The sequence below is a fragment of the Paramisgurnus dabryanus genome, chromosome 3 (assembly GCF_030506205.2).
Source record: "Paramisgurnus dabryanus chromosome 3, PD_genome_1.1, whole genome shotgun sequence".
In the NCBI taxonomy this organism is placed as follows: Eukaryota; Metazoa; Chordata; class Actinopteri; order Cypriniformes; family Cobitidae; genus Paramisgurnus; species Paramisgurnus dabryanus.
The window spans coordinates 14,147,230-14,173,405 of NC_133339.1; the positions used below are offsets into that span (position 1 = coordinate 14,147,230).

Here is a 26,176-nt window from a genome sequence, read left to right on the forward strand (position 1 = left end):
TGTGTTTTTAACAGTAATGACTTTAAGCAATTTAACAGAAAGCAATGAAATATTTAAAAACACACTGTTGACAGAAGACTGCGCTGTCACTCTCTGCTCAGAATAGGCTAAATGAATCCTCTCTCATCTATTTTGATAATCTTCAGAGAAACAGATTTAATTGTGTCTATATCTGTCATTACATGGACCAGAATGTGGGTTAAAAAGCGTCTTGAAGAGGTTTTGCTCATAAATGCATGTAAAGTAAAGTAATATGAACTTGAGATTTTTATACTGTTACTAAACTGCACAGTATGCGCTGCCGACAATGGCCACGCGCGGCAAACGCTCTCCACATACAGTACGCGCTGTTCAGTGCTCACACTTGCGAAGTAAACCGGCGTTTGAATAAACAAGACACTGATTAGCTACTTACTCTACGTTTATTTAAAATTAACAGCAAGACAAGCAGTGAATGTGCTTTCAGGAGAGTTAGTAGATTAGCATGGGAGAATTTGAACTTGAAAAGCGGAGTGTACTGACGCCTTTCCGCGGTTAAAACAACATTCCTTCTTATGGTCATTCATGTTTATTTGATGCTATAAATTAACTAGAAGGAAGAGATGATTTGAAAGGTGAGACTTTGTTTAATATGTTTAATCTCAAAAGTAACCGAAAAGTAACCTGGTCTGTCCTGTATGTCAGCACGTTGTCAGTGTCTGCCCCGCTCTGTATTTTTCACTGCGTGAGAACATGGTGGGGCGTATAACACAGACTGTTAACAATTGTTTTAAATAGTATTTAAAAATTCTGTATGATACATTTTTTTTAAATATTTTAATAACACGGTTTTGCCGGTTATAGAGTTCTAATGACGGTGTTCAACTATAACCGTCGGTCTCACGGTTATATAATGACCGTCACAGCCCTATGCACACCACACGTGCATGTTAAATAGCGTGAGCTTAGACCGAGTCTATTTCAAGATCCAGAATATGCGTTAGCAGCCTATGTTAATCGGGAACGATTTAAGACAAATATGATGTTATTTAATATTAAACTATTTGAGTGGCGCGGCAGAAATTTCAGCAGCATCTGTGTTGTTCTGATGACGCATGCAGCGTGACTGGTGAACACTGACTGGTGGCGGTGTTGCCAGATTGGGTGTTTTTTCCGCTACACATTAAGGCCTGTTTACAGTGTGTTTTAGTCGGGTTTTCGCCTGGAAGAATATAGAAATCTGGCACCCTATTTAACGACGTTAAACTGAGAGAGCTTGCCGTTCACAGTAACATTCATCAGGCAGTAATACGTTACGTTCAGTTCACGTTCAACTTTTGTTCAATGAACTCATTCAGGCACAACACTGCATATTCTTAAAATATACATATTCTTATTTTGCCTTTACACGGACCACCTGCAGTACCCTCACGGACCTAGGAATGGAAATGGCTGACCTAGGAAACCTAGAAAAACCTAGAATTTTTTTTTATTTTCAACAAGGTATTTCCATGTAGTTGTTTTAAGCATGTCTCATAAATACTAATTCAGCCTATACATAAAGCATGTATACTGGCAAAACATCTTTGAATCTGAATACCATGTTCACCAAAATATTGTTCTTAAAAAAAAAAAAATGTTTGAAAATTAACCATGTTTTTTTTTTGTGGTAAAAGTGTAATAACCATGTTTTTTGGTGTATTGATTACTATTACACTCTAAGAAAGGATGTGTTAATTTTAACACATTGTTTTGTGTTAAACTATTTAACACATTGTGTTATTTTAACACATTGTGTGTCATTTCGTATAGATTGTGAGCTTAAATAAATGAAATGGACAACACAAGATGTGTTAAAACAACACAAAGTGTCTTATTCCAAAAATAACACAGAGATGTGCTAACTTAAGGACAAAACACAAGATGTGTTAATTTAACACATTCATTTTAAGAGTGTAGCAAAACCATCCTTTGTCTTAATAAAAACAAGACAGAAGTTGTGTTTGGTCATCCGAGGGACTTGAGTGCCTGTGTTGAGGCATTTGGTAACCTTGGGTCACACACTCCTCCATTTATCAAGAATCCATGAGTTATTTTTGGTAGTGTTTTTAAATTTGGATTGATTTATGCACTGGATGGCGCCCAGGGATGGCCAGTATTTCAAATACATGTATTTAAAATACGTATTTGAAATACAAAATAGTATCCATATATAAATGCACACGCAACACTCTCCCTCCTCCCAAAGGGAACGCCTGTTAAACGCGTGCACGAGACAGAGAGAGAGCATGCAGGAGCTCAGTTCTTCTCTTTGCTCTGTTTACAAGTTGCTGTCGGCATGTTTACTGTGTTTGTGCGGTTCGTGACTCGTGCCAGGGCTAGCATCGCTAATCATAGCTTACATCAACTTTTACTAGCAGTGATTTTAAATGGATTTCTCCAAATAGTATGACAAAATGTACCTTTCCAGTAGAAACTTGGCGTGGGAAGCCAAACCTGTCCTTTTAGCTCACGCCAGCGTGTGAAATAGTCTCCCATAAACACTCTGGTCTTGTTTCTTTCTTTATAGTCCTTTCTCTTCTTGTCATACAATTCGTAGACACTTTTTCTCTTGCGACATTTTGAAAAAAAAACACAGTGAGAACGCGACCTTCAATGAATGGTTGAAACCGTAGCACACAACACATACACATGAAAGTGCGCATGTGCAGAAAGCGAACCTAGAGGCGAGCACGTACGACGGTTATACGTCAACATATAATCAGAATGATTGACATCTGGTATGACCAATAACAGAGGTGATCCACCCGGAAAACGAAAATCTTCAGCTATACCTTTAATATTTTCTTAATATTAGTTTAAGTAATGTGGCCAAAGCCCATGGTGATCAACACTGCAAATGTTTGTCATATTTTATTTAATATTGCCAACACTATTCATAGATAATGCTATTTTCACTAAAATTATGAGGTGCATAAGCTCCGATTAATTAGGCCTATGATTCATTATTCCTAACTGAAAGAAAACAAGTTGACAAAAAGATAGAATCCAATGTTTGCTGATATTGGAAACACCAGAAGTGTTATAGGATTTTGAACACCGCACAAGAGTTAAACTACAAGAGTAGAAATTAACAATAGAAATGACATAATGTACTTCACATTAAAAATAACATGGATACATGACAATCTCAAATGTGTTTATCAATATGAACTATTTACTGTCTTCCTTTTAGATATGATGGAAGTGAAAGAGGAGAGTCAAGCTGAAGTGGATGAGAAACATCAGATTGTAAAAATAAACCATAATGTTTCACAGAAAGAAACTCTGAAAACAGAAGACATAAAGTGTGAAAATAGTTTCAGTGAAGATGAACGCCCTGAAGATCACAAGAGGACTCACAGTGAGGAGAAACCTTTCACTTGTCAACAGTGTGGAAAGAGTTTCACAAGAAAAGTTTACCTTAAAGCACACATGAGGATTCACACGGGAGAGAAACTATTCAGATGTCAACAGTGTGAAAAGAGTTTCACTTTTCAATCGAGCCTTAGCAAGCACAAGAAAGCTCACATGGTGGGAAAGCAACACGCGTGCCAGCATTGTGACAAGAGTTTCCCATATAAAAGTGAACTTCAGATACACGTAAGACTTCACACTGGAGAGAGACCTTACACATGTCATCTGTGTGGAAAGAGTTTCACAAGTAAAGGTGTTCTTAGGAAACACATGAGAATTCACACTGAAGAGAAACCATTCACTTGTCATCTGTGTGAAAAGAGTTTCAGAAGTAAAACTGAGCTTAAGCGTCACACAAGAATTCACACTGAAGAGAAACCATTCACGTGTCATCTGTGCGGAAACAGTTTCCAAAATAAAAGTAACCTTAAGTTTCACACAAGAATTCACACTGGAGAGAAACCGTTCACATGCCATGAGTGTAAAAAAAGTTTCAGAAGGAAGAGTACCTTAACAGCACACATGACAATTCACACTGGAGAGAAACCTCACGCATGTCTTCAGTGTGAAAAGAGTTTCATAGATAAACGTGGACTTGAGATTCACATGAGAAGACACACTGGAGAGAAACCTTACATATGCTCTCAGTGTGAAAAGAGTTTTACAAGCAAACGCACTCTTAAGGCACACATGAAAGTTCACACTGCTGCAAAACCATTCGCATGTCATCACTGTGCAAAAGTTTTTATAACGAAACGTGACCTTAATATACATGTGAGTATTCACTCTGGAGAGAGACCGTTCACTTGTCATCACTATGGAAAGAGTTTTAAAGTAAAAAATGAACTTAAAAGACACCTAAAAATTCACACTGGAGAGAAACCTTACACTTGTCATCTGTGTGGAAAGAGTTTCAGAAAAATTTTTTACCTGAAAATACACAGTAGGACTCACACAGGAGAGAAACCTCACACATGTCTTCATTGTGGAAAGAGTTTCAGTTTGGAGTTTATTCTTAAGAAACACATGATAACTCACAGTGAAAAGAAACCTCACGCATGTCCTCAAGAGTTTCATATATAAAAGTCTACTTGAGATTCACATGAGAAGTCACACTGGAGAGAAACCTTACATATGCTCTCAGTGTGAAAAGAGTTTTACAAGTGAAGTTGCTCTTAAGACACACATGAGAAAGATAGAACATAAGCAGTAAAAGTGCCTATCTAATAGAAATTATAACCATTATAACATCAGTCACATTTATAATCTATAGACCTGCGCTGTCTATTAATATACTATACATAGCATTGTATTATATTGAGTTTGATAAAAGGGGTCTAATCGCGTCATATATCAGTGCAAAAACAGTAAGTGTTTTCGTGGTGCATTGACAAACAGTGTCAGCTTTGTTTATGGCAAAGAAAGTTTGGGGTTTTTAGATTAATGAACTATAATGTGAAATTAATATAAATTTTTAATAAATCAAAGTATTGTGTTGTGTCACACATTATTAGTTCTTCGTCACATGTATAGTAGACCATTATTTGTCAGTGGGTAATGACCGGCTACCACCACAAGTAAATTTCAGATCTTTGGGAAACACTGCAACGTTTAAGAAAACAAGGCGGCATGTGGTTTAAAAGATGGCAAGTAAGATAAAAAACATATCTGTATGCAATACAGTTTCATTATTATCCAGAGCGCCTTAATATAACTTGAAAAAAATATGTGCGACCAAATCATATTTTGCGCCAGTAACTGAAAAAGTTGGTAGCGCAAGTGCCACCAGTGGAAAAGGTTAGTGTAGTTCCCTGCATAGCGTTGTGTGTTCTTTCCATACAACTCAATTTTGGTTTCATCTGTCCACATAATGTTTTGTCAGTAGTGCTGTGGAACATCCAGGTGCTCTTTTGCAAACTTCAAATGTGCTGCAATGTTTTTTTTTGGACAGCAGTGGCTTTCTCCGTGGTGTCCTCCCATGAAGTCCATTCTTGTTTAATGTTTTCCTTATTGTAGATTTGTCAACAAAAAATGTTAGCATGTGCCAGAGATTTCTGTAAGTCTTTATTTAGCTGACACTCTAGGATTCTTCTTCACCTCATTGAGCATTCTGCGCTGTGCTCTTTCAGTCATCTTTACAGGACGACCACGCCTAGGGAATGTAGCAACAGTGCTGAACTTTCTCCATTTGTAGACAATCTGTCTTACCGTGGACACATGGACATCAAGGCTTTTAGATATACTTTTGTAGCCCTTTGCAGCTTTATGTTAGTCAACAATTCTTGATCGTAGGTCTTTTGAGAGCTCTTTTGTGTGAGGCATGGTTCACATCAGACAATGCTTCTTCAGAACAGCAAACTCAAAACTGGTGTGTGTTGTTTTTTATTGGACAGGGCAGCTTTAATCAACACATCCAATCTCATCACATTGATTGGACTCCAGGTTGGCTGACTCCTGACTCCAATTAGCTCTTGGAGAAGTCATTAGCCTAGGGTTTCACATACTTTTTCCACCCTGCACTATGAATGTTTACATGTTGTGTTCAATAAAAACATGAAAACGTATAATGTTTGTGCGGTATTGGTTTAAGCAGACTGTGTTTCTCTATTGTTGTGACTTAGATGAAGATCAGAACACATTTTATGACCAATTTATGAAGAAATCCAAGTAAGCCCAAAGGGTTCACATACTTTTTCTTTCAACTGTATTTTGTTTAACAGAATTCCTCTTTCAAAGCCTACAGCGAACAGCCGATTTGGACTACAGCCCTCTACTTCCTGCTTTAATGACGTCAGTAAAATGTTTTTTGACTAAGCTCCGCCCAGAGGAATACGTCAGTCACCAGCTTTGGCTCAAACGGCTCTGCTAAGCTAAGCTGCTATCGAATCACAACACACTAAATAAACTACACAATCAGAACTCGTTACGTATTTCTGAAAGAGGGACTTCATAAAACAAAGAAGCCATCAGCCTGTTTTGAGGACAGTGAAAACAGCGGTATAGAGATAAGTAAATTGTATCGCCTTTTTTACACGTGAAACACATGTCATATGGCACACTGTAAACACAATCAAAGCTTCAAAACCACGGAAAGAACAGGAGCTTTAACCACTGATGACGCAATGTTTCTAACGTGTACAAAGTAGCATAGAGGCTTGTTGATGTTTCTTAAAGGAATAGTCTATCCTTTTTCCATATTAAACTATGTTAATTCCTAAACTAAGAAGAGTTGATACATACCTCTATCATCTTAGTGCTTACAAGCAAGTATGGTGGCACAAAATAAAATGTAGCGCTTTTCTAAGTGGATTTAAAAGGGTAACTATATTGTATGGTGGAATAGCACTTTTGGGAGTACTTCGACTCGGTGCAGTAACACTCTCCCTCTCATTATTAGAGCGAGAAGGGGAGCGGATTTTTCAGGCGAATCGAAGTACTGCCAAAAGTGCTATTCCGCCATACAATATAGTTACCCTTTTAAATCCGCTTAGAAAAGCGCTACGTTTTATTTTGTGCCACCATACTTGCTCGTATAACTACTCATATTAAATAGGAAAAACGTTGATGTGTTTGGTCACTTTTTATCTCTGTTTGGTACCATTGAATTAATGGGGCTAAGCTAAATGCTATCGAAGTGTCGCCGCATGCCACAGCGCTTAGAGGTATGTATGATAGAGTAATAACATAGTTTAATATGGAAAAAGGATAGCCTATTCCTTTAATGGTAAGTTTATTGTATCAAAATTAAAGATGCATTATAGCATAAAACAAACAAACAACGCAAAGCCACTTTCAGCCATTCTCCATGTGTATCGTCAAATAACTGTATGATCTTGCACCAGCGCCTTCCTCCTGTCATTGGTGGCATAACCTTTTAAACATTTCTCTTACCTGTAGAGGACACACCCTTGAAGAAATAAACAATTAATCATACAACAACAGAATTATATTTAAATGAACAAATTGAACAAAAATGTTAAATAAGCTAGTAACTATGGCTCCTACAATTCGCTTTCGATATATCTAACTGCCATTTTTTGGTCTTATCGATTTATTTCTCTTTATTATTTATATGAAGTCTGTTATTTGTAAAGTAACAAGTAAAGTAACAAGTTAAGCCTCAGGTATACAATAATAATGAAAAGAAAACAATAGAGCCCGACCGATTTATCGTTTTGCCGATTTTATCGGCCGACATGAGCCTGTCGCAGATATATCTGTATCGGCGTATAAGCCGCCGATATGAACGTTCCTTACAGAAGACATTAAATGCTTTTGAAAGATGTAAGTACTTGTTTGTCCAGCAGAGTGCGCCCTACTGGTTGCTAATGGTGACCCAGGTCACTCACTGTAGTGACACCAGCCAACCCCCCTTCACTTCAGTCAGTCCCTCAGTTCAGGTGGTGGCAGTCACGCGGTTTCTTCACAACATTTTACACCTGGTATTAAGACGCGCTTTGGTCGATTGGATTATAGCTGGGCGAGAAAGACACATTCCGGTTTACATTTGGTGTTTTTAATCCGTCTCTTTTGTCCATTTGCGAGTTGTTTAAAACGGAAGCGGAAGAAATGACGCGAGGCGGAGAAAGGACGCGCTTTAACTGACGCGCAGTCTGTGGGAGTATAGCTGCTTGTGCTGTTACTGAACATGCTCATTTCAAAGCAATTGATTAAATAAGCTCACGCAACTTTACACCCTCGTTAAATTAAAGAGGCGGAGAGAAGACGCTTTAGTTTTATAAAAGTTTAAAGTACCGGCAGAACACTGTGGGTTCGCGTCATAAAAACTATGTTCAGTACATTAAACATAAGCCTACATCAGTATGTTGTCAGTAAAGCATTGTCGTCTTAACAGTAAGTTTCTAATTAATTTGTGAAGTACATAACTTACTGTAAAGCAAATAAACAATGACTTTATAAGTTTCCATTTTCAAAATAAGCCCAATATAACATTATTCTCGTCAAAACTGACAATCATTTAAGTTATATGTATTTTGTTTTGTTTGTATTTTAAAGTTATTTATAATTAGTCAAGTTTACTGTTTTGTGCACTTATATCAGAATCATTTTGGATAATAAAGTTTATTGTTAACTTGTAAAACACACCTGCCTATACTACATATCTTTGTCACGTCATTTTAAGTGTTTGATCACCACATTTGTGAGTGATCATTGCAAAAAAAGTATTTATATATAGTATATTCTGTTAATGTATATAGTGTATTATATGTACAGAAGCCTGCTGTAGTATAATATACTGTAGTATATGTGTACTGTACTATAATATACACACAAAGAATATCGGCCGATATATCGTTATCAGTGTTTTTTTTACTCCCTAATATCTGTATCGGCATCGGACCCAAAAAATGCATATCGGTCGGGCTCTAGAAAACAATGTAAATAATATTAATCAAAATGGTAACTGTTAATACAATATCAGGGGAAATAACTCACAATTGTGATTTTTGCCCTTTAAAAAAATATGTTTATATGGATTGATGCATAATACAATGACGGTTAGATGAAGGATCATTGATGAATGAATGTGGATATCTATCTATTATAGGTAGATAAATAAACAATATACACCTTTAGTATATAGACAGAATTTGATTGAATTATTTGTGTTTAAACTAAATTTTCTAGCAGATGTTACAACAAACCCTCTGTTCACAATGAACCCCAACTATGAGGTAACGTTTACACTCCTGTCACTGCCGGTGTACGATAACGGTAGATCCCACAAACAAACTTTAAGGGGCAGTTTCCAGGACAGGGACATTGTGTAAAAATATTAAATCTAACGCAAATATTTTTTTAATCATAGAGCCAAAAAGCCTTAGTTTGTACCCAGCTCTCCCCAAATGTTACTAAATATAAAGCTAAATAAGAACTAAAATAAGAAGTGATAAATACAGATGCAGTCCTCAGGTAATTTTAAAGTTGTATGAATAGCGCACATCTTCTGTTTTTAGTCCTCGATCTCCACAGTAAACTGGTTCATAATACATGGGTAAAAACATTTACTAATATTCGTATTATACGTGCTGAACATTACCTCAAAGTACACAACTGTATGAGTCAGGAGATGTTTATGACGCTGTCCGGACAATGGATCCCTGCGCCAGAGAAAACAGTGAGTCCGGTGTTGTGTCGAAATCTGTTCCCCCTATGTTCCCCCTATTTTTTCCTTCAGTGTAGTGTTTTTATAGCGTTTTTATCACGTTATAGGTTTTATTATTTATATATTTAAAGTTTTAATGACTACTGAGATGTATATGTGTGCATTTCTGTAATGTACAGTTGTGTTCAAAATTATTCAACCCCCAATGCTGTTAAGGGTTTTAGGGAATTTAGTGTACATTTGTAATTGTATTCAGAATTAAATCCTACAAGGACTTCTTAAAGAACCATATGCAAATAAAATTACATCAATTGGTTTTGTAATATAGTAGTAAATGTTTCTTTTGTGAATTCTTCATTGACACAATTATTCAACCCCTTAAAGAACTACCACTCTGAAGAACAGAGGTTCATTGAAGTGTTTTCAATCAGGTATTGAAAACACCTGTGGATATCAGGGAGCAGCAATAAAGCCTAATAAGCACCAATAAGGCAGGTTTAAAATGACTGTGATACTCAGCTCATTCTAAACATTTACTGGTGTGGTTACAAACATGGTGAAGTCAAGAGAATGTTCCAGGAAGACAAGAGAAGAGGTGATTAATCTTCACAGGAAGGGCAATGGCTATAAGAAGATTGCAAAGATGTTAAACATACCAAGAGACACCATAGGAAGCATCATTCGCAAATTCAAGGTAAAGGGCACTGTTGAAACGCTACCTGGTCGTGGCAGAAAAAAGATGCTGACTTCGACTGCTGTGCGCTATCTGAAGCGTAGAGTGGAGAAAAGTCCCCGTGTGACTGCTGAGGAACTGAGAAAAGATTTGTCAGATGTGGGTACTGAAGTTTCTGCTCAGACAATACGGCGCACCCTGCGTACTGAAGGCCTCCATGCCAGAACTCCCAGGCGCACCCCTTTGCTGTCTCCAAAGAATAAGAAGAGTCGACTGCAGTATGCCAAAAGTCATGTGGACAAACCACAGAAGTTTTGGGATAGTGTTCTGTGGACTGATGAAACAAAATTAGAACTGTTTGGGCCCATGGATCAACGCTATGTTTGGAGGAGGAAGAACAAGGCCTATGAAGAAAAGAACACCTTGCCTACTGTGAAGCATGGCGGGGGGTCAATCATGCTTTGGGGCTGTTTTGCTTCTACAGGTACAGGGAAGCTTCAGCGTGTGCAAGGTACCATGAATTCTCTACAGTACCAGAAGATATTGGATGACAATGTGATGCAGTCCGTCACAAACCTGAGGCTTGGGAGACGTTGGACCTTTCAACAGGACAATGATCCCAAGCATACCTCCAAGTCCACTAGAGCATGGTTGCAGAATAAAGGCTGGAACATTTTGAAGTGGCCATCGCAGTCACCAGACTTAAATCCGATTGAGAACCTCTGGTGGGACTTAAAGAAAGCAGTTGCAGTGCGCAAGCCTAAGAATGTGACTGAACTGGAGGCTTTTGCCCATGATGAATGGGCGAAGATACCCGTAGATCGCTGCAAGACACTTGTGTCAAGCTATGCTTCCCGTTTAAAAGCTGTTTTAACTGTAAAAGGATGCTGTACTAAGTACTAAGATTGAATGTCACTTGGGGGTTGAATAAAACTGATAATGATGTGAGCACAGAAAAGACATTTGTGGTTATTTCATTATAAATGTTATGTTATATCTGTCTGACCTACACGTGCCTCTTTGATTTAATTGTAAGCAGGATGACTGAATGATCAAAATCAATGTCAAACCGGCCAAAACAATCAATTTCAGTTGGGGTTGAATAATTTTGAACACAACTGTATCTGTATTGTTCTTAATGGTAAGTCAATTATTTTTACAGTATGAATCATATTATATGTATAATATATATTTATTATGTATGCAAACATTACATTTTTAAAACAACCAGTAAAGGAAACAAAAGAAAAAGTCAGGCAATATTTTAAAAGAAATACCCTAATAGAAAACTGTCAAATGTATGAAATATTTAATAAATTGTATTAAAAAATACATGATATTATTGCCTTTTAGTATAACCAATTCAAATCTTTAATCTTTCTAAATGTAACGTGATGAAAACGCGATAAAAACACTACACTAAAGGGAAACATAGGGGGAACGGAGTTCGACACAACACCGGGTCAGATTTTCAACTTCATCTCACTGCTAACGGTTAACGTATTAAGAAATCCTGTCTTCTGTTGACAAAACAATAAAATAATCGAATTAATTATTATAGTGCACACAGAGGCATTTACACGTGAAGACATCAGATGACCGCTTTAAACACTGATTCGCGAGGCTTCAAAACTTTACGAATCTTTTGATTCGAATCTTCTTCTTCTGGAGTTTTATGGCGGTTGGTAACCCAACTTATGGTGCACTACCGCCTCCTGCTGTACTGGAGTGTGGAGCTTTTATAATGGCTCTATACTTCTTTTGTTGCTCTAAATTACATTACAAAAAGTTTTTAAGCCCATTTTTTTCCATTTCCTGAATAAGTGATATATATTTTTAATTTTCATACTGTTGACATAAAATATGCTCTATTGTCTCTGTTTGATTACAATGTCTGCATTTACCAGTTGCATGCTTTCTTATTTTAAATTATTTTGTCCAGAATGTCTGATTCGAAGACGTGAAATTATAATATCTTTTTTTCTGTTCTTAAATGCACTTCTTCCATTTCCAATAAGTAGATAAATGCTATTTAGATGTCTGCTCTTGCTATCAATATTCCCTCTGCTGTAAAAAAAAACCGATAAAACCATTACAGAAAATTCTAATGGTTTCCATTAAAATACCAATAGAAACCATTAGCTTTTACCATTAAAACCACTACACTGAAGTGTGTTTTGGGCCATATTCCATTAGAACCAATAAAATTCCCAATAAAACCAATAGAATTTCTGTGATGGTGTCTATTAGTTTTTTAAGCAGGGCCATGCTTATTGCCATTTATTACAAAATATCTCTTTTAACTAAGAGCCACTTATATGTCAAACATCTGATTTTAGTCCACTTACAAGGCTTGGAAGTGCTGTTTTTGCGGCATATGAATCAGAACAGATAACTGCTAACCTTTTGCGTATAAATAGCACAAAGTGTAAAAATCTGACAATACATACATCAAATTCCAATTTGGCGTCCATACGATACGCCAGTCCTTCCCATTGACTTTAATGGCGCATCCTTTTTTGTTGTTTTATTTATTGGCTCCTTAATTTTTTTAAACCATTTTCGCTTGGGTTTAGGGTTAGATCAACTTATTGTTATATAAAAATGACATCCTAATCCAAATCCCAATTCTAATCCCAGCTCTAAGGGACCATGATGGCTTAAATATAAACAAAAACATGGAGAAACCTGTATATTAAATAACCTCCTTAAGCAAATCTGAAATCTAACCCTAAACCCAAGCAAAAATGGTTAAAAAAACAAAAAAATTTGAGAAACCAATAAAGAAAACGACAAAAAAAGATGTGCCGTTTAAGTGAATGAGAAGGACTGTCGTATCATATGCATGAATTCAAATTTGGCGTAGATATTGCACGATTTTCACAATTCGTGCTTAGGGTTGTAATGGTATGAAATTTTCACGGTATGATAATCGGCCCAGAAACTATCACAGTGTTTGTAGTTTCACAGTATATGATATAAAATTATTATTATTATAATCATCAGCTACAATGACCCTTAAATGAATGAAAAGAGATATGGTTTTGGGTTGAACATTTGGTTTATTATATCAAACTTTTTTAGAAAAAAAAACCTTTTGAATAAAAAAAAGACAAAATAGAGCTGCATCACTCATTTGAACAAAATAAGTAATTTCTCTTTAGAACGATGATAATCGTGCATGTTAATATCATGTATACCGTTACAACCCTATGAATTGTGCTATTTGTACGCATCTGCATGATACTGGGTAGCATTATTAGTTATTCTTTTGCTGATATTGCATTGAAATGTAGGGATTTTCACTGCAGAAACAGTTCTTGTAGAGGCAGAACCTTTAGAACCATCTGTATACAGGTGCTGGTCATAGATCTGTTGTATAGGACTTAATGTTGATATCCCTTAATGCATACTTGAGGCACCCATGAGACTCTGTGGGATGGTCAGTTGAGTGATAGCACCCTCTGCCACACTACTCCTCAGCCCTTTAATCTCCTGTAGACGCTTCTTTCTCCTAACTCGGTGCATAAACCCTTGACATGACCTAACCTCAATCTCTAACGCCACAATCTTACCACAACCCGACCATATACAAGCCAACCCGTTTGACTATTATGCAGATTCAGTGGCAAACGGTTCTGTATCGCATACTATTTGCCGCAATACACAAGACCACAATAAAATGCCAAAATCTCACCGCAACCCGACAACACATGTTTATCATAAAAGTACAAAATGTTTGTACAACATGAAGTAAACACAAGTAAAAAAGGTTAAAGTACAAAGGCAGTGATTCAGTGTTAAGATTCTATAGAAAATGTGTGATTTAAGTTATGAAACTTAACTTTAACATCAGTTAAAACGATAATAACAAATAACAGACTTCATATGAATAATAAAGAGACAGAAAAATGGCAGATATATATCCAAAGGGAATATTTCATATTTGACCATCAGACACTGAAACGCAGAGCAGCTGCACTGAGCCAGCGGCACATTTCAGAAGGACTTGCAGAGATGAATCTGCCCTCGGCGGTGTACACGACACTTACTGCCCACTGATCAACTTGAACTCACATATCCAAAATTGTCAGAGGAAATTTTAATATTAGGTCCTATCTTAACTAACTGACCACAGATTTGAAGTTCTGGAAAATGCAAGTCCACACAAGTCACCTCCTGAATGTCTCCTTGATCAAATGAGCGAATCAAGAACACATCCGGGGTTGTTAAGTGTATTTGGCTTCATGCGAACTTGGAATTGGACTGATGAAGTCCACAAGAACACAAGTCCAGACATCTTGGGCTTTTGTGTGCATGTAGATTTTAGTAAGAATCCTCCAAACAGTTTAATTAATAAGACCTCAGCTGATTTCTAAGCATTGTTGCCATATCCACACTGTTGACAAGTGAATGGTTTCTTTCAAGTGTGAACTCTCATGTGTGTGGTAAGGGTAGCCTTTGTTTTGAAACTCTTTTTACACTCATGGCATGTGAAAGGTCTCTCTCCAGTGTGAATTCTTGCGTGTACCTTAAGATTACTTTTAATAGAGAAACTCTTTCCAAATTGATGACAAGTGTAAGGTTTCTCTCCTGTGTGAATTTTCAAATGTCTGTTAAGGTTACTTGCAGTTGCAAAACTCTTTCCACACTGATGGCACACATGTGGTTTCTCTCCAGTGTGAATCATCATGTGCCGGGTAAGGCATGTTTGAAAGGTGAAACTCTTTCCACACTGATGGCACTTGAATGGTTTCTCTCCCGTGTGAGTCCTCATGTGTTCTTTAAGGTGATCTTTTTTTCTGAAACTCTTTCCACACTGATGGCACGTAAATGGTTTCTCTCCAGTGTGAATCCTCATATGTATGTTAAGACTCTCTTTTGTTTTAAAACTCTTTCCACACTGTTGACATGTGAAAGGTTTCTCTCCAGTGTGAGACCTCATGTGTTGCTTTAGTTCACCTGCAGTTATAAAACTCTTTCCACACTGATTGCACACGTGTCGTTTCTCTCCAGTGTGAATCCTCATGTGGGCTTTAAGGTTAGGATTTGTTCTGAAATTCTTTCCACACAGATGACAAGTGTAAGGTTTCTCTCCAGTGTGAGAACTCTCGTGTATCTTAAGTTGACTTCTATCTGGGAAACTCTTGTTACAATGCTGGCACGCATATGGATTTTCCGCCCTGTGAGCTTTCATGTGCCAGCTAAGGCTCGATTTACAGTTAAAACTCATTCCACACTGGTGACATGTGAAAGGTTTCTTCTCACTGTGAGTCCTCATGTGTGCTTTAAGGTGAGCTTTTCTTCTGAAACTCTTTCCACAGTGATGACAAGTGAACGGTTTTCCTTCAGTGTGAAGTGTCATGTGTGCCTTAAGACTCTGTTTGCTTGAAAATCTCTTTTCACACTGATAGCATATGTAAGGTTTCACCCCAGTGTGATTTCTCATGTGAGTTTCAAGTCCACGTTTATCTATGAAACTCTTTTCACACAGATGACAAGTGTAAGGTTTCTCTCCAGTGTGAATTCTCAAATGTCTGTTAAGTTGACTTCTATCTGGGAAACTTTTATCACAATGCTGGCACGCGTGTGGCTTTTCCCCACTATGAGCTTTCTTGTGCCGGATAAGGCTCGATTGAAAAGTGAAACTCTTTCCACACTGTTGACATGTGAAAGGTTTCTCCTCACTGTGAGTCCTCTTGTGATCTGCAGGGCGTTCATCTTCTTTGAAACTATTTTCACACTTTATGTTTTCTGTCTTCAGAGTTTCTTTCTGTGAAACATTATGGTTTATTTTTACAATCTGATGTTTCTCATCAACTTCAGCTTGACTCTCCTTTTTCATTTCCATATTATCTAAAAATGAAGACAGTAAATAGTTCATATTAATAAACTTGAATGTTTGCATGTTATTTTTAATGTGAAGTACATTATGTCATTCTTGTAGTTTTGTGTTCAAAACCCTATAACACTTGTGGTGTTTCCAATATCCGGGCATGGGTAAAAAAGGTTAAAAGCATATTACCACCCTAGGGGGGTACGTTGGTTGCTCCCTCGTACGAAAATGTAGAAAATTACATATTTTAAAGCATCAATCTGATGAATATTGAGATGCATTTTTTTTGCCAACCTTTTTACTAGCACTTTTTTGCCATTAATGCCATATTAAAGTCTCCTGAGGCATATATAAATTCAAGGTTGCTGACTGTTACTATAAAATGCAGGACAAAGGTGGGCTACAGCAGGTATGGTTTTATGTGAATATACAATGTATTGTTTTAAGCCATTTGTCAAATGATACATAAATTAGAAGATTAGCTCTTTTATACCTACAACATACAGTAGGTTTAGTAATAGCTTGTTAATTCACAGCTTTTCTTTTAACATTCCTTTAATTGAACCATCACCTTGACTATATGTCTAAAACAAAACAATTGTGACTCCTGCAATAAGGGTTAAAAACGTTATTCCCTTCATATTAATCTACGTGTGACAAACTATCTGTAAGCTGTAGTTTGCAGTCAACATCATATACTCGTGTTCTACATTTGAAAAGTAACTAACCCTACTTGAACTTCAAACGGGATGGGTTTTATGGTAAAAAAAATATCTTTTGTAGCAGCAAACACTCAACATTAGTTTGGTTCACACAGGAGTAAAATGTACCCCATGTGTACAATTAAATATACTGCTGTATCTTTAATGTTGTGGGCCTATTCTTCTGCTGGACGTCCTGGACATCTTGATCAGATACATGGCAAAATGGATTCTATGAAATACCAACAGATAAAAAAATCAAAACCTGTTAGAAATCATATAATGGGCCATGGTTTGACCTTCTTTCAGGTCAATGATCCAAATCAAACATCAAAACTAACACAAAAATGAGTCACTGAGCACAAAATGAAGCTTCTGCCATGACAAATGAGTGGGATGAACTGAAGAGAAGAAGCACCAACATGGAGCTGGAATCTGAAGGATCAGGGCCCATATGTACAGTCTTGTTCAAAATAATAGCAGTACAATGTGACTAACCAGAATAATCAAGGTTTTTAGTATATTTTTTATTGCTACGTGCCAAACAAGTTACCAGTAGGTTCAGTAGATTCTCAGAAAACAAACAAGTCCCAGCATTCATGATATGCACGCTCTTAAGGCTGTGCAATTGGGCAATTAGTTGAAAGGGGTGATTTCAAAAAAATAGCAGTGTCTACCTTTGACTGTACAAACTCAAAACTATTTTGTACAAACATTTTTTTTTCTGGGATTTAGCAATCCTGTGAATCACTAAACTAATATTTAGTTGTATGACCACAGTTTTTTAAAACTGCTTGACATCTGTGTGGCATGGAGTCAACCAACCTCTTAGCTGTTATTCCACTCCATGATTCTTTAACAACATTCCACAATTCATTCACATTTCTTGGTTTTGCTTCAGAAACAGCATTTTTGATATCACCCCACAAGTTCTCAATTGGATTAAGGTCTGGAGATTGGGCTGGCCACTCCATAACATTAATTTTGTTGGTTTGGAACCAAGACTTTGCCCGTTTACTAGTGTGTTGTGGGTCATTGTCTTGTTGAAACAACCATTTCAAGGGCATGTCCTCTTCAGCATAGGGCAACATGACCTCTTCAAGTATTTTAACATATGCAAACTGATCCATGATCCCTGGTATGCGATAAATAGGCCCAACACCATAGGAGAAACATGCCCATATCATGCTCCATGCTTCACTGTCTTCACTGTGTACTGTGGCTTGAATTCAGAGTTTGGGGGTCGTCTCACAAACTGCCTATAGCCCTTGGACCCAAAAAGAACAATTTTACTCTTATCAGTCCACAAAATGTTCCTCCATTTCTCTTTAAGCCAGTTGATGTGTTCTTTGGCAAATTGTAACCTCTTCTGCACATGCCTTTTTTTAACAGAGGGACTTTGCGGGGATTCTTGAAAATAGATTAGCTTCACACAGACGTCTTCTAACTGTCACAGTACTTACAGGTAACTCCAGACTGTCTTTGATCATCCTGGAGGTGATCATTGGCTGAGCCTTTGCCATTCTGGTTATTCTTCTATCCATTTTGATGGTTGTCTTCCGTTTTCTTCCACGTCTCTCTGGTTTTGCTCTCCATTTTAAGGCATTGGAGATCATTTTAGCTGAACAGCCTATCATTTTTTGCACCTCTTTATAGGTTTTCCCCTCCCCAATCAACTTTTTAATCAAAGTACGCTGTTCTTCTGAACAATGTCTTGAACGACCCATTTTCCTCAGCTTTCAAATGCATGTTCAACAAGTGTTGGCTTCATCCTTAAATAGGGGCCACCTGATTCACACCTGTTTCTTCACAAAATTGATTTCTCAGTGATTGAATGTCACACTGCTATTTTTTTGAACACACCCCTTTCAACTAATTCAACTAATTGCCCAATTGCACAGCCTTAAGAGCGTGCATATCATGAATGCTGGGTCTCATTTGTTTTCTGAGAATCTACTGAACCTACTGGTAACTTGTTTGCCACGTAGCAATCCAAAAATATACTAAAAACCTTGATTATTCTGGTTACTCACATTGTACTGCTATTATTTTGAACAATACTGTATAAAGCCGCTCAGAGTAAAATTTTAGTCTTAAGTGTGTCAAAATTCTAAGAATGACGTCATTTTACTCTTATTCTTAAGTCTAAGAATAAGTTTGATTTATAAAGCCTCCTAAGTCTTAAGACTAGGTCTCAGCTCCTAAATTATTTAAGAGAGCTGGAGAGGTCTCTTAACCTAGTTAAGAGTAACAAGAGGGCAGCAGAAAGGTGGGGATCATGAACTTTACAACAAAGAATGTGTTAGAATTACTTTGATTAAATTGTATTTCTATCACTTTTGAAAAAAAAATTGTTTCATTGTTGCAGAGCAGAAAATGTACAATAAATACATGTTAGTAGTATAGACAGTAGATAGGAATTAATATAACATTATGAAATATAAAGAGTATAGGGTTTTCTATACAATGTATTATATTACACAATACACAATATAATATACAGTATAAAATGTATATTAGTAAAACTTATGCTTGAAATGCTTGCACAGTAGCAATAATTTTTATGGGATTATCAAGACAGCAATGGTATATACTTAAACTTTTTACAGTGTATATTATTCAAATTTATATACATTTAAGTTGGATCAAATTATTGATAATGCCTAAAAATGTAATGTTTTTTCAACTTAAATTTCTCAGTTTAAGTGAAATAATTAAATAAAATAAATTAAATATTAGGTGTTACCAATTGAAGTAAGTTTTTAAGTAGAGCCGCTTTTACATTTGACAGATTATGATAGGTAAATAAAATACCATAAAATGTAAATAAAATCTACAATAAAAAATGTGAAGTATCTACACGATTGCAGTGACACTATAACTGTAAAGTCATATTAATAGAGGATTAAACCCTGACCCAAAACATAATGTTAGCAATGTTAGCAGTGAGCAAGCCAAAGGTGAAAGTGACAAAGATGGCAAATATTACAATTGTGTTTAAGTGGAGAAATCCAACTTAACTTGATCATCTGGTTCAGGCTTGATCATCAAAGTATTTTTTATCTAAGTGTTTGCAAACTTTAGTCTTTTCTTTATAAACAGCTTGTGATTTGCTTGAAGAAATGTTATCTTCATGATTCATAAATGTATGGTGTCACATGCTGCTATGACTGTATAACATTGCTGGCTTTCAATTGGCTGATTCAGAGGTTAAGGGCGGCCATTTTAGGTTGAAATCATTGTAGTCCTCAGTTTGCGGCACGTAAGCCACACATACGCAGCCCCGGCAAGGATGTTGGTTAGTAGACGCGCCCCTTACTGCTGATTGGTTATAAGTGTTTTTTTGTTGGTCGACCCGACTCCCTTTTCTAAAGCGTTTTCAAACATTGTGCACTCTACCTTTAAGGGTTATAGTAGGCCTACCTGTTGAAGTCTCAGTCAAGTAATCAGTAATTATGAGAATCATTCATGCTTTTTGATACAGGTTGCACATTTTTTTCTTTCATCGTCTATGGACCTCGTAAAGTAGCCTTGACCACCCCATTAAATTCCAGCTATGCAACTGTTCATATATAGATGTAACCTAACACTGTATTCAAATAGATCTTTTAATTTAATTATATATTCTTTTTTATTATGCCCTCATTGGGAGGCTGAACCACCCTAAAATGAAAATCTTAGAACCACTCCTGTTGATCACACTAGTCTACTTTAATGTTTAACTAGGAAGTTTGCTTTAAATTGCTTTTATTCTGTACACTAATGCACAGAGTCATTATCAAATATGAGTCGTTAAACCAAAATGACAAAAACTTTCTGTGAGATCATGTAAATGATGCATGCATCTAATGCATTTACTGAACGTATGCACATGAATGACAAATGCCTATTTCATGTGCCTTGTTAATGGGCGCTTTGCATTTAAAACAGACAGTGCTTGTTCGGACATCTTTTGGGGCACACAATGTGCATCTCTTTTTTTTTCTCACTTCTGTCTGAGACATTTGAAGACCATGATAAACTATTTTCTGTAGGCAGGTAATTTTTGACTGGGAACACCACAAGTGTAACAAGGTGGAGAAATACATTTAAAAAAGTGACAAAAATAATCCTATATTGAGATGGTTATAGTTCATGTAGTAATTTAAGTCTGGTGAAATAACATTAAAGGGACATTGTGTAGGAATTTCGGAATGTCCCTTTAACTACTATTTTTGGGTAAAAGAAAATTTTCTCCATAATGACGTGAACACAACATGAGGTTTAACTGTAGTAGAGCATTGCATGGAGATCACAGTCATTCAATCCACTGAAGGTTGCTTTGGATAAAACTCTTTACCTGATGTTTCAATCTAATTCTACTGAATCTATTATAGATGCAGAAAGTTATCATCTCATGGATTTAAGGTTATTTTCCCCTCATGTTTCTCAATGTTTTTATGATTATTCCTCAACCATCAATAATAAAGATTGAAAAAAGACACCAACCTATTTGTTCCTCAGTATCTTCATCCTTTATTCTGCATGGTTGTGGATCCGTCATCTTCTCAAGCTCCTCTTTCACCAGCATCAACATTATGTCATGAAGATTTCAGTTGTCACACATGGAGTGATTTCTCTGTGTGTTTGACTCCAGCATTTATTGGTGGATTGTTGTAGGAGCAGCTTCACTGAAGGTCTCAATCACTTTCACTCTATGGGTGTGAACTAGAAATGAAAGAAGAGGCATTAAAACATTTAATGTCAGTAAAACATTCACCATCTGTTTCAGACTTTTTAATGTTTTACTTCAGAATGTTTTCTCAAGCATTAATTACAGAATCTGAATCTATGTTTGGTGTAGACCTGGGCGATTTTCCTTTTTTTAATTAATTTAAATGAACGTTTTCATTTTATTTAAATTGAGCGATCAAGGTTTTGAATAGAAGTTAGTTATACATGTCAAAGTGATATAAATCAGACATCACCTGATTATTACAGCAGGGTTTTCCTGCATTGAAAATGAAATAGGACCCACACAGGTATTTTAACCCTACACAATTAACGACGCCTTTATTCTTCACTCCACTACCGTTACTAAATATGAAGGTAAATAAGAACTTAAATAAGAAGTGATAAATACAAATGCAGTCCTCAGGTAATTTTAAAGTTGTCTGAATAGCGCACATCTTCTGTTTTTAGTCCTCGATCTCCAAAGTACACTGGTTCATAATACATGGGTACAAACATTTACTAATATTGCTATTAATCGTGCTGGACATTACCTCAAAGTACACAACTGTATGAGTCAGGAGATGTTTATGACGCTGTCTGGACAATGGATCCCTGCTCCAGAGACAACAGTGAGTCCGGGTCAGATTTTCAACTTCATCTCACTGCTAACTGTTAGCGTATTAAGAAATCCTGTCTTCTGTTGACAAACCAATAAAATAATCGAAGACGGGTTAATTATTTCAGTGCACACCGAGGCATTTACACGTGGCTGCAGACAACAGGCTCTAGTGATGATCACTTTAAACACTGATTCGCGAGGCTTCAACACCTTTACGACTCTTTTGATTCGAATCTTCTCCTTCTGGAGTTTTATGGCGGTTAGTTATGATGCACTACCGCCTCCTGCTGTACTGGAGTGTGGAACACAGACGTGCAAGGAAAAAAAACACTAAAGTATCCCATATAACCCGATTTCTTTAACTCATTTGATAATGGCTCTATTCTTCTGTTGCTCTAAATTACATTCCAAAAGGTTTTTAAGCCCATTTTGTTCCATTTCCTGAATAAGTGATATTTTTTAATTTTCTTACTGTGTTGACATAAAATATGTTCTATTGTCTCTGTTTGATTACAATGTCTGCATTTACCAGTTGCATGCTTTCCTATTTTAAAAGGGGATTATTTAGTCCAGAATGTCTGATTTGAAGACGTGAAATGATATTATTTTCTTTTCCATTCTTAAATGCACTTCTTCCATTTCCAACAAGTAGCTGAACGCTATTAAAATGTCTGCTCTTGCTATCAATATTTCATTCTTCTTGACATTTATTACAAGTGACCTCTTTTTTACTAAGAGACACTTGTATGTCAATATCTGCATGATGATTTAATGCTTGCTTAGCTAGTTTGTCAACCTTTAGCCTCCACTCACACATGAGCAGGGACCCACAGAAACATAATTTGGTGGTTTCCCAGAGAGGGATTAGCTTAAACCAGGACTAGGCCTTAGTTTAATGAGGAAATATAACTAGTTTTAACAAACATGCCTTATAAAACATTACTTGTGTGCATTTTGAGGTAAAACAAAGGGCATTCATGTATTTTAAGATAGGCTATGCAAGTTGTTATCAGTTTGGACAGCTCTTACATTTATTTTAGTCTAGGACTTGTAACCTGCCCAGGAAACCGCATCGATAAGACTTGTATTACTATTTCTCAATAAACTTGCAAGAATATCATATATAATATCTTGCCTAGTTGATTTTAGTCCACTTGCAAGGCTTAAAAGCATAGGGGGCGGAGTGGAACCAAAAAATATAACAGAACATTTCGTAGACCACCAACCCTCAGTGGTCAAAAAAAATAATAATAATAACCATAACCATGGTTTTTGTAGTAAACTAGAGAAATACAAATCGTAATCAATCTGCAAAAAAAACAAAACATTTTCACAATAATAAATTCATGGTAATATTTTTTAAGGGAGTAACTTTACAAAATGATACCTGTTTGAAAGATGGGGATGCGCACCTGTCAATCAGCTACATAACAGAGCGAGGCCAGAGACGAACGTGCTCATAAACAGGAAATAAAATATGGAATAATGTGTGCATCTTTGAATAACTGTAAGAATATTTCCTTTAAATATATTTTTTGTCATATTAAGGTATAAGAGATAATAATGTGTTTCCATTTTTATTGCTTATTTAGACTTGTTTATGCGGTTGTTAAAAAGACTGTTACTTGTTATTATAGTAATTATTAAAGTTCGCTAATAAGATCTCTTTTCTTGCCGAGATTGATTGACGCACAGCATCCAGCGCCCGTGATCTATGTGCAGGCGAGCATTCCGTCCACAAAACGCAAACTTTTGCTGTTGCTTAAAAGACAATTTCTTAAATGTTATGTGTGTTTATGCATAAATGCGAAGTAAGTGCATCTTATTGGACTTCGGTAATGACCAATCCTGTGTTCTGTACGGTTTGACTTCTGTTTCTTATATTTGCCATTATAACGGGAATTGGTTTATTAAGCTTAATAATTATTATTTAAACGGTTTTATGTGGTCATTTAATTCTGTTACGCTTATATTTCACGTTTGCCACTGTCGTTTCTACATATTTATGTCATTTGTGTAATTATATTGTTAAACGTGTGGATTTAAAGGGATAGTTCACTTTAAAAGAAAATTCTGTCATCATTTACTCATCCTCATGTTGTTCTAAATCTGTATGAATTTATTTTTTTCTAAAGAACACAAAATAAGATATTTTGAGGAATGATGGTAAACACACAGCAGTAAGTGACCATTGACTTCTATAGTAGGAAAAAAATATTTTGGAAGTATTGTGATAAATAATGAGGAAAATATTTTGATAAATGATGGTACGCACAAAGTTACCCATTAAATTCAAGCATATTTTTTTATTCCTACGATGGAAGTCTATGGTCACTTACTACTTTGTGTTTACCATCATTCCTCAAAAAATTTCTTCTGTTTTCATCAGAAAAAATAAATTCATACAGGTTTAGAACAACATGAGGTTGAGTAAATGATGATAGAATTTTCATTTTAAAGTGAACTATCGTTAAAGTGTTTTATGTCTCAGAGTAAACGAACGTATGCGCATATGCGTGGTACATGCCAGCGCACCGTTGTTAAACCACCTGCTAGCCTTGAAAGTGTATAATGTCATTGTTCAGTGTTTAATATTTAAACTATAACAATGCATATGACATACAGTAGCCAGCTTTGTTACATTAATGTTATGAATGCAATGTTAAATGTTAATCTTCAATTATTCATATTATTCAATTGGCCTCCATTCAATTCATGAATTGGAATTTGAATTGAATTGACTCCGGCCAACAGGAAGTTGAATTTGAATTGGAATGACAGGAAGTGGAATTAAATTCATGGCAATTCAAAGAAATTCCACAGTCACACAACAGAAAGAATCTCACATACATTCAGTTTTAGGAAAGTTACTTTGGAAAATAGTTTGGCAACCATTTTAAATACTTGGTTAACGTAAAGCATTCTGAGAAATGAAGTCATGTTCCATCGTGTTCCACAAAATTACAATTACAAAAAAATCTAACTTAATTATTTTTTATGTGACTAGAGTTTTTAACATTAATTGCTGGGGGAAAATATTTCCTGTTAATGTAATCTGTACAAGTAAACTAAAATAATTTATAGAATATGCAATGCAATCATATCTGACATATTCACCTTATTTTCCACGACAACAAGGGCGGCGCCATTGTGCTCATTTTGTCAACGTACTTCCGGCTGCATATGATGAGCAGCTGAGGCAGTGGCTGAAGGCGACGCGTTAAACTTAAAAAGCTCACTCAAGCGCCTTTATGTTTGTTTCTTACCAATTTTAACGGACGGGGAGCCGACTGAGGAACACCCTAATCCCAAGTAATGGTTCGACTACGATGTTCCGATAACTTTAAACCACGCCGGGTGTTGAAAAGGTGGTCAGTTTCAGGTAAGCTATCTTAGCTTAATGTGCTCTTTCGCCTAACGTTAGATTTGTGATGTCCGTTCTAAGAATAAACTTAAGATCAGTAACGTTAGTTTATAAGATGCAATTATTTTGAATGATTTTCATTGCCCACCTATATTTTTATATTTAAGATAAGACAATATTATAATATTATAGTACATTACATTCTTACAGTAGCTCACGTGATTCATACAAGTTACAGAGATTTCAGATGCTAGAAGGTCAGTTCATTTCTCATTCAGATATTGATGATAATGACATATTAAACATATTATTTAACACTTAAGTTAGAGGTTGTGTGTATAATGTTACTGTCTCTTTTTAATGCATCTCTCTCTCACACACTGTTCTGTTTAAGTATGAATGTCATTTATATATTAATTCTCATGATGCAAGTTTCTTTTAAAAACTAACATAAAAATGTTTATGGTTATATTATTTTCACAGATGCATTGATGTTTAGTGATGCAATGGACAACTGGGAGGATGATACAATCAACGTGTTCCTAAACTGTGATGCAGAAACACAATAGGAGGATCAATCCGTCTCTGAACACAACTACACTTTAAAATCACAACTCAACCTGAAGCAACCTACATCTGATATGGGAAAACAACCTTGCAGTTTCCCGGACAGGGCTTATGCTGGTCCCAGGCTAAAATGCTTATTTG

The 26,176-nt window shown here is 36.2% G+C and overlaps 2 protein-coding genes across 2 annotated transcripts in view; one reads left to right on the forward strand and one right to left on the reverse strand.

Moving 5' to 3' along the window:
- Positions 1 to 26,176, reverse strand: part of LOC135769018 (uncharacterized) — a 178,654-nt gene that overhangs the window by 89,796 nt on the left and 62,682 nt on the right. The window lies entirely within an intron of this gene.
- LOC135769034 (uncharacterized) lies at positions 3,220 to 6,002 on the forward strand. The gene has a single exon (XM_065278398.1). It carries the CDS (start codon positions 3,220 to 3,222, stop codon positions 4,516 to 4,518), a length of 1,299 nt encoding a protein of 432 aa, XP_065134470.1. The 3' UTR covers positions 4,519 to 6,002.

Coding starts and splice junctions, on each gene's coding strand:
- LOC135769034 (XM_065278398.1), top strand. CDS start 3,220: ATGGAAGTGAAAGAGGAGAGTCAAGCTGAAGTGGATGAGAAACATCAG.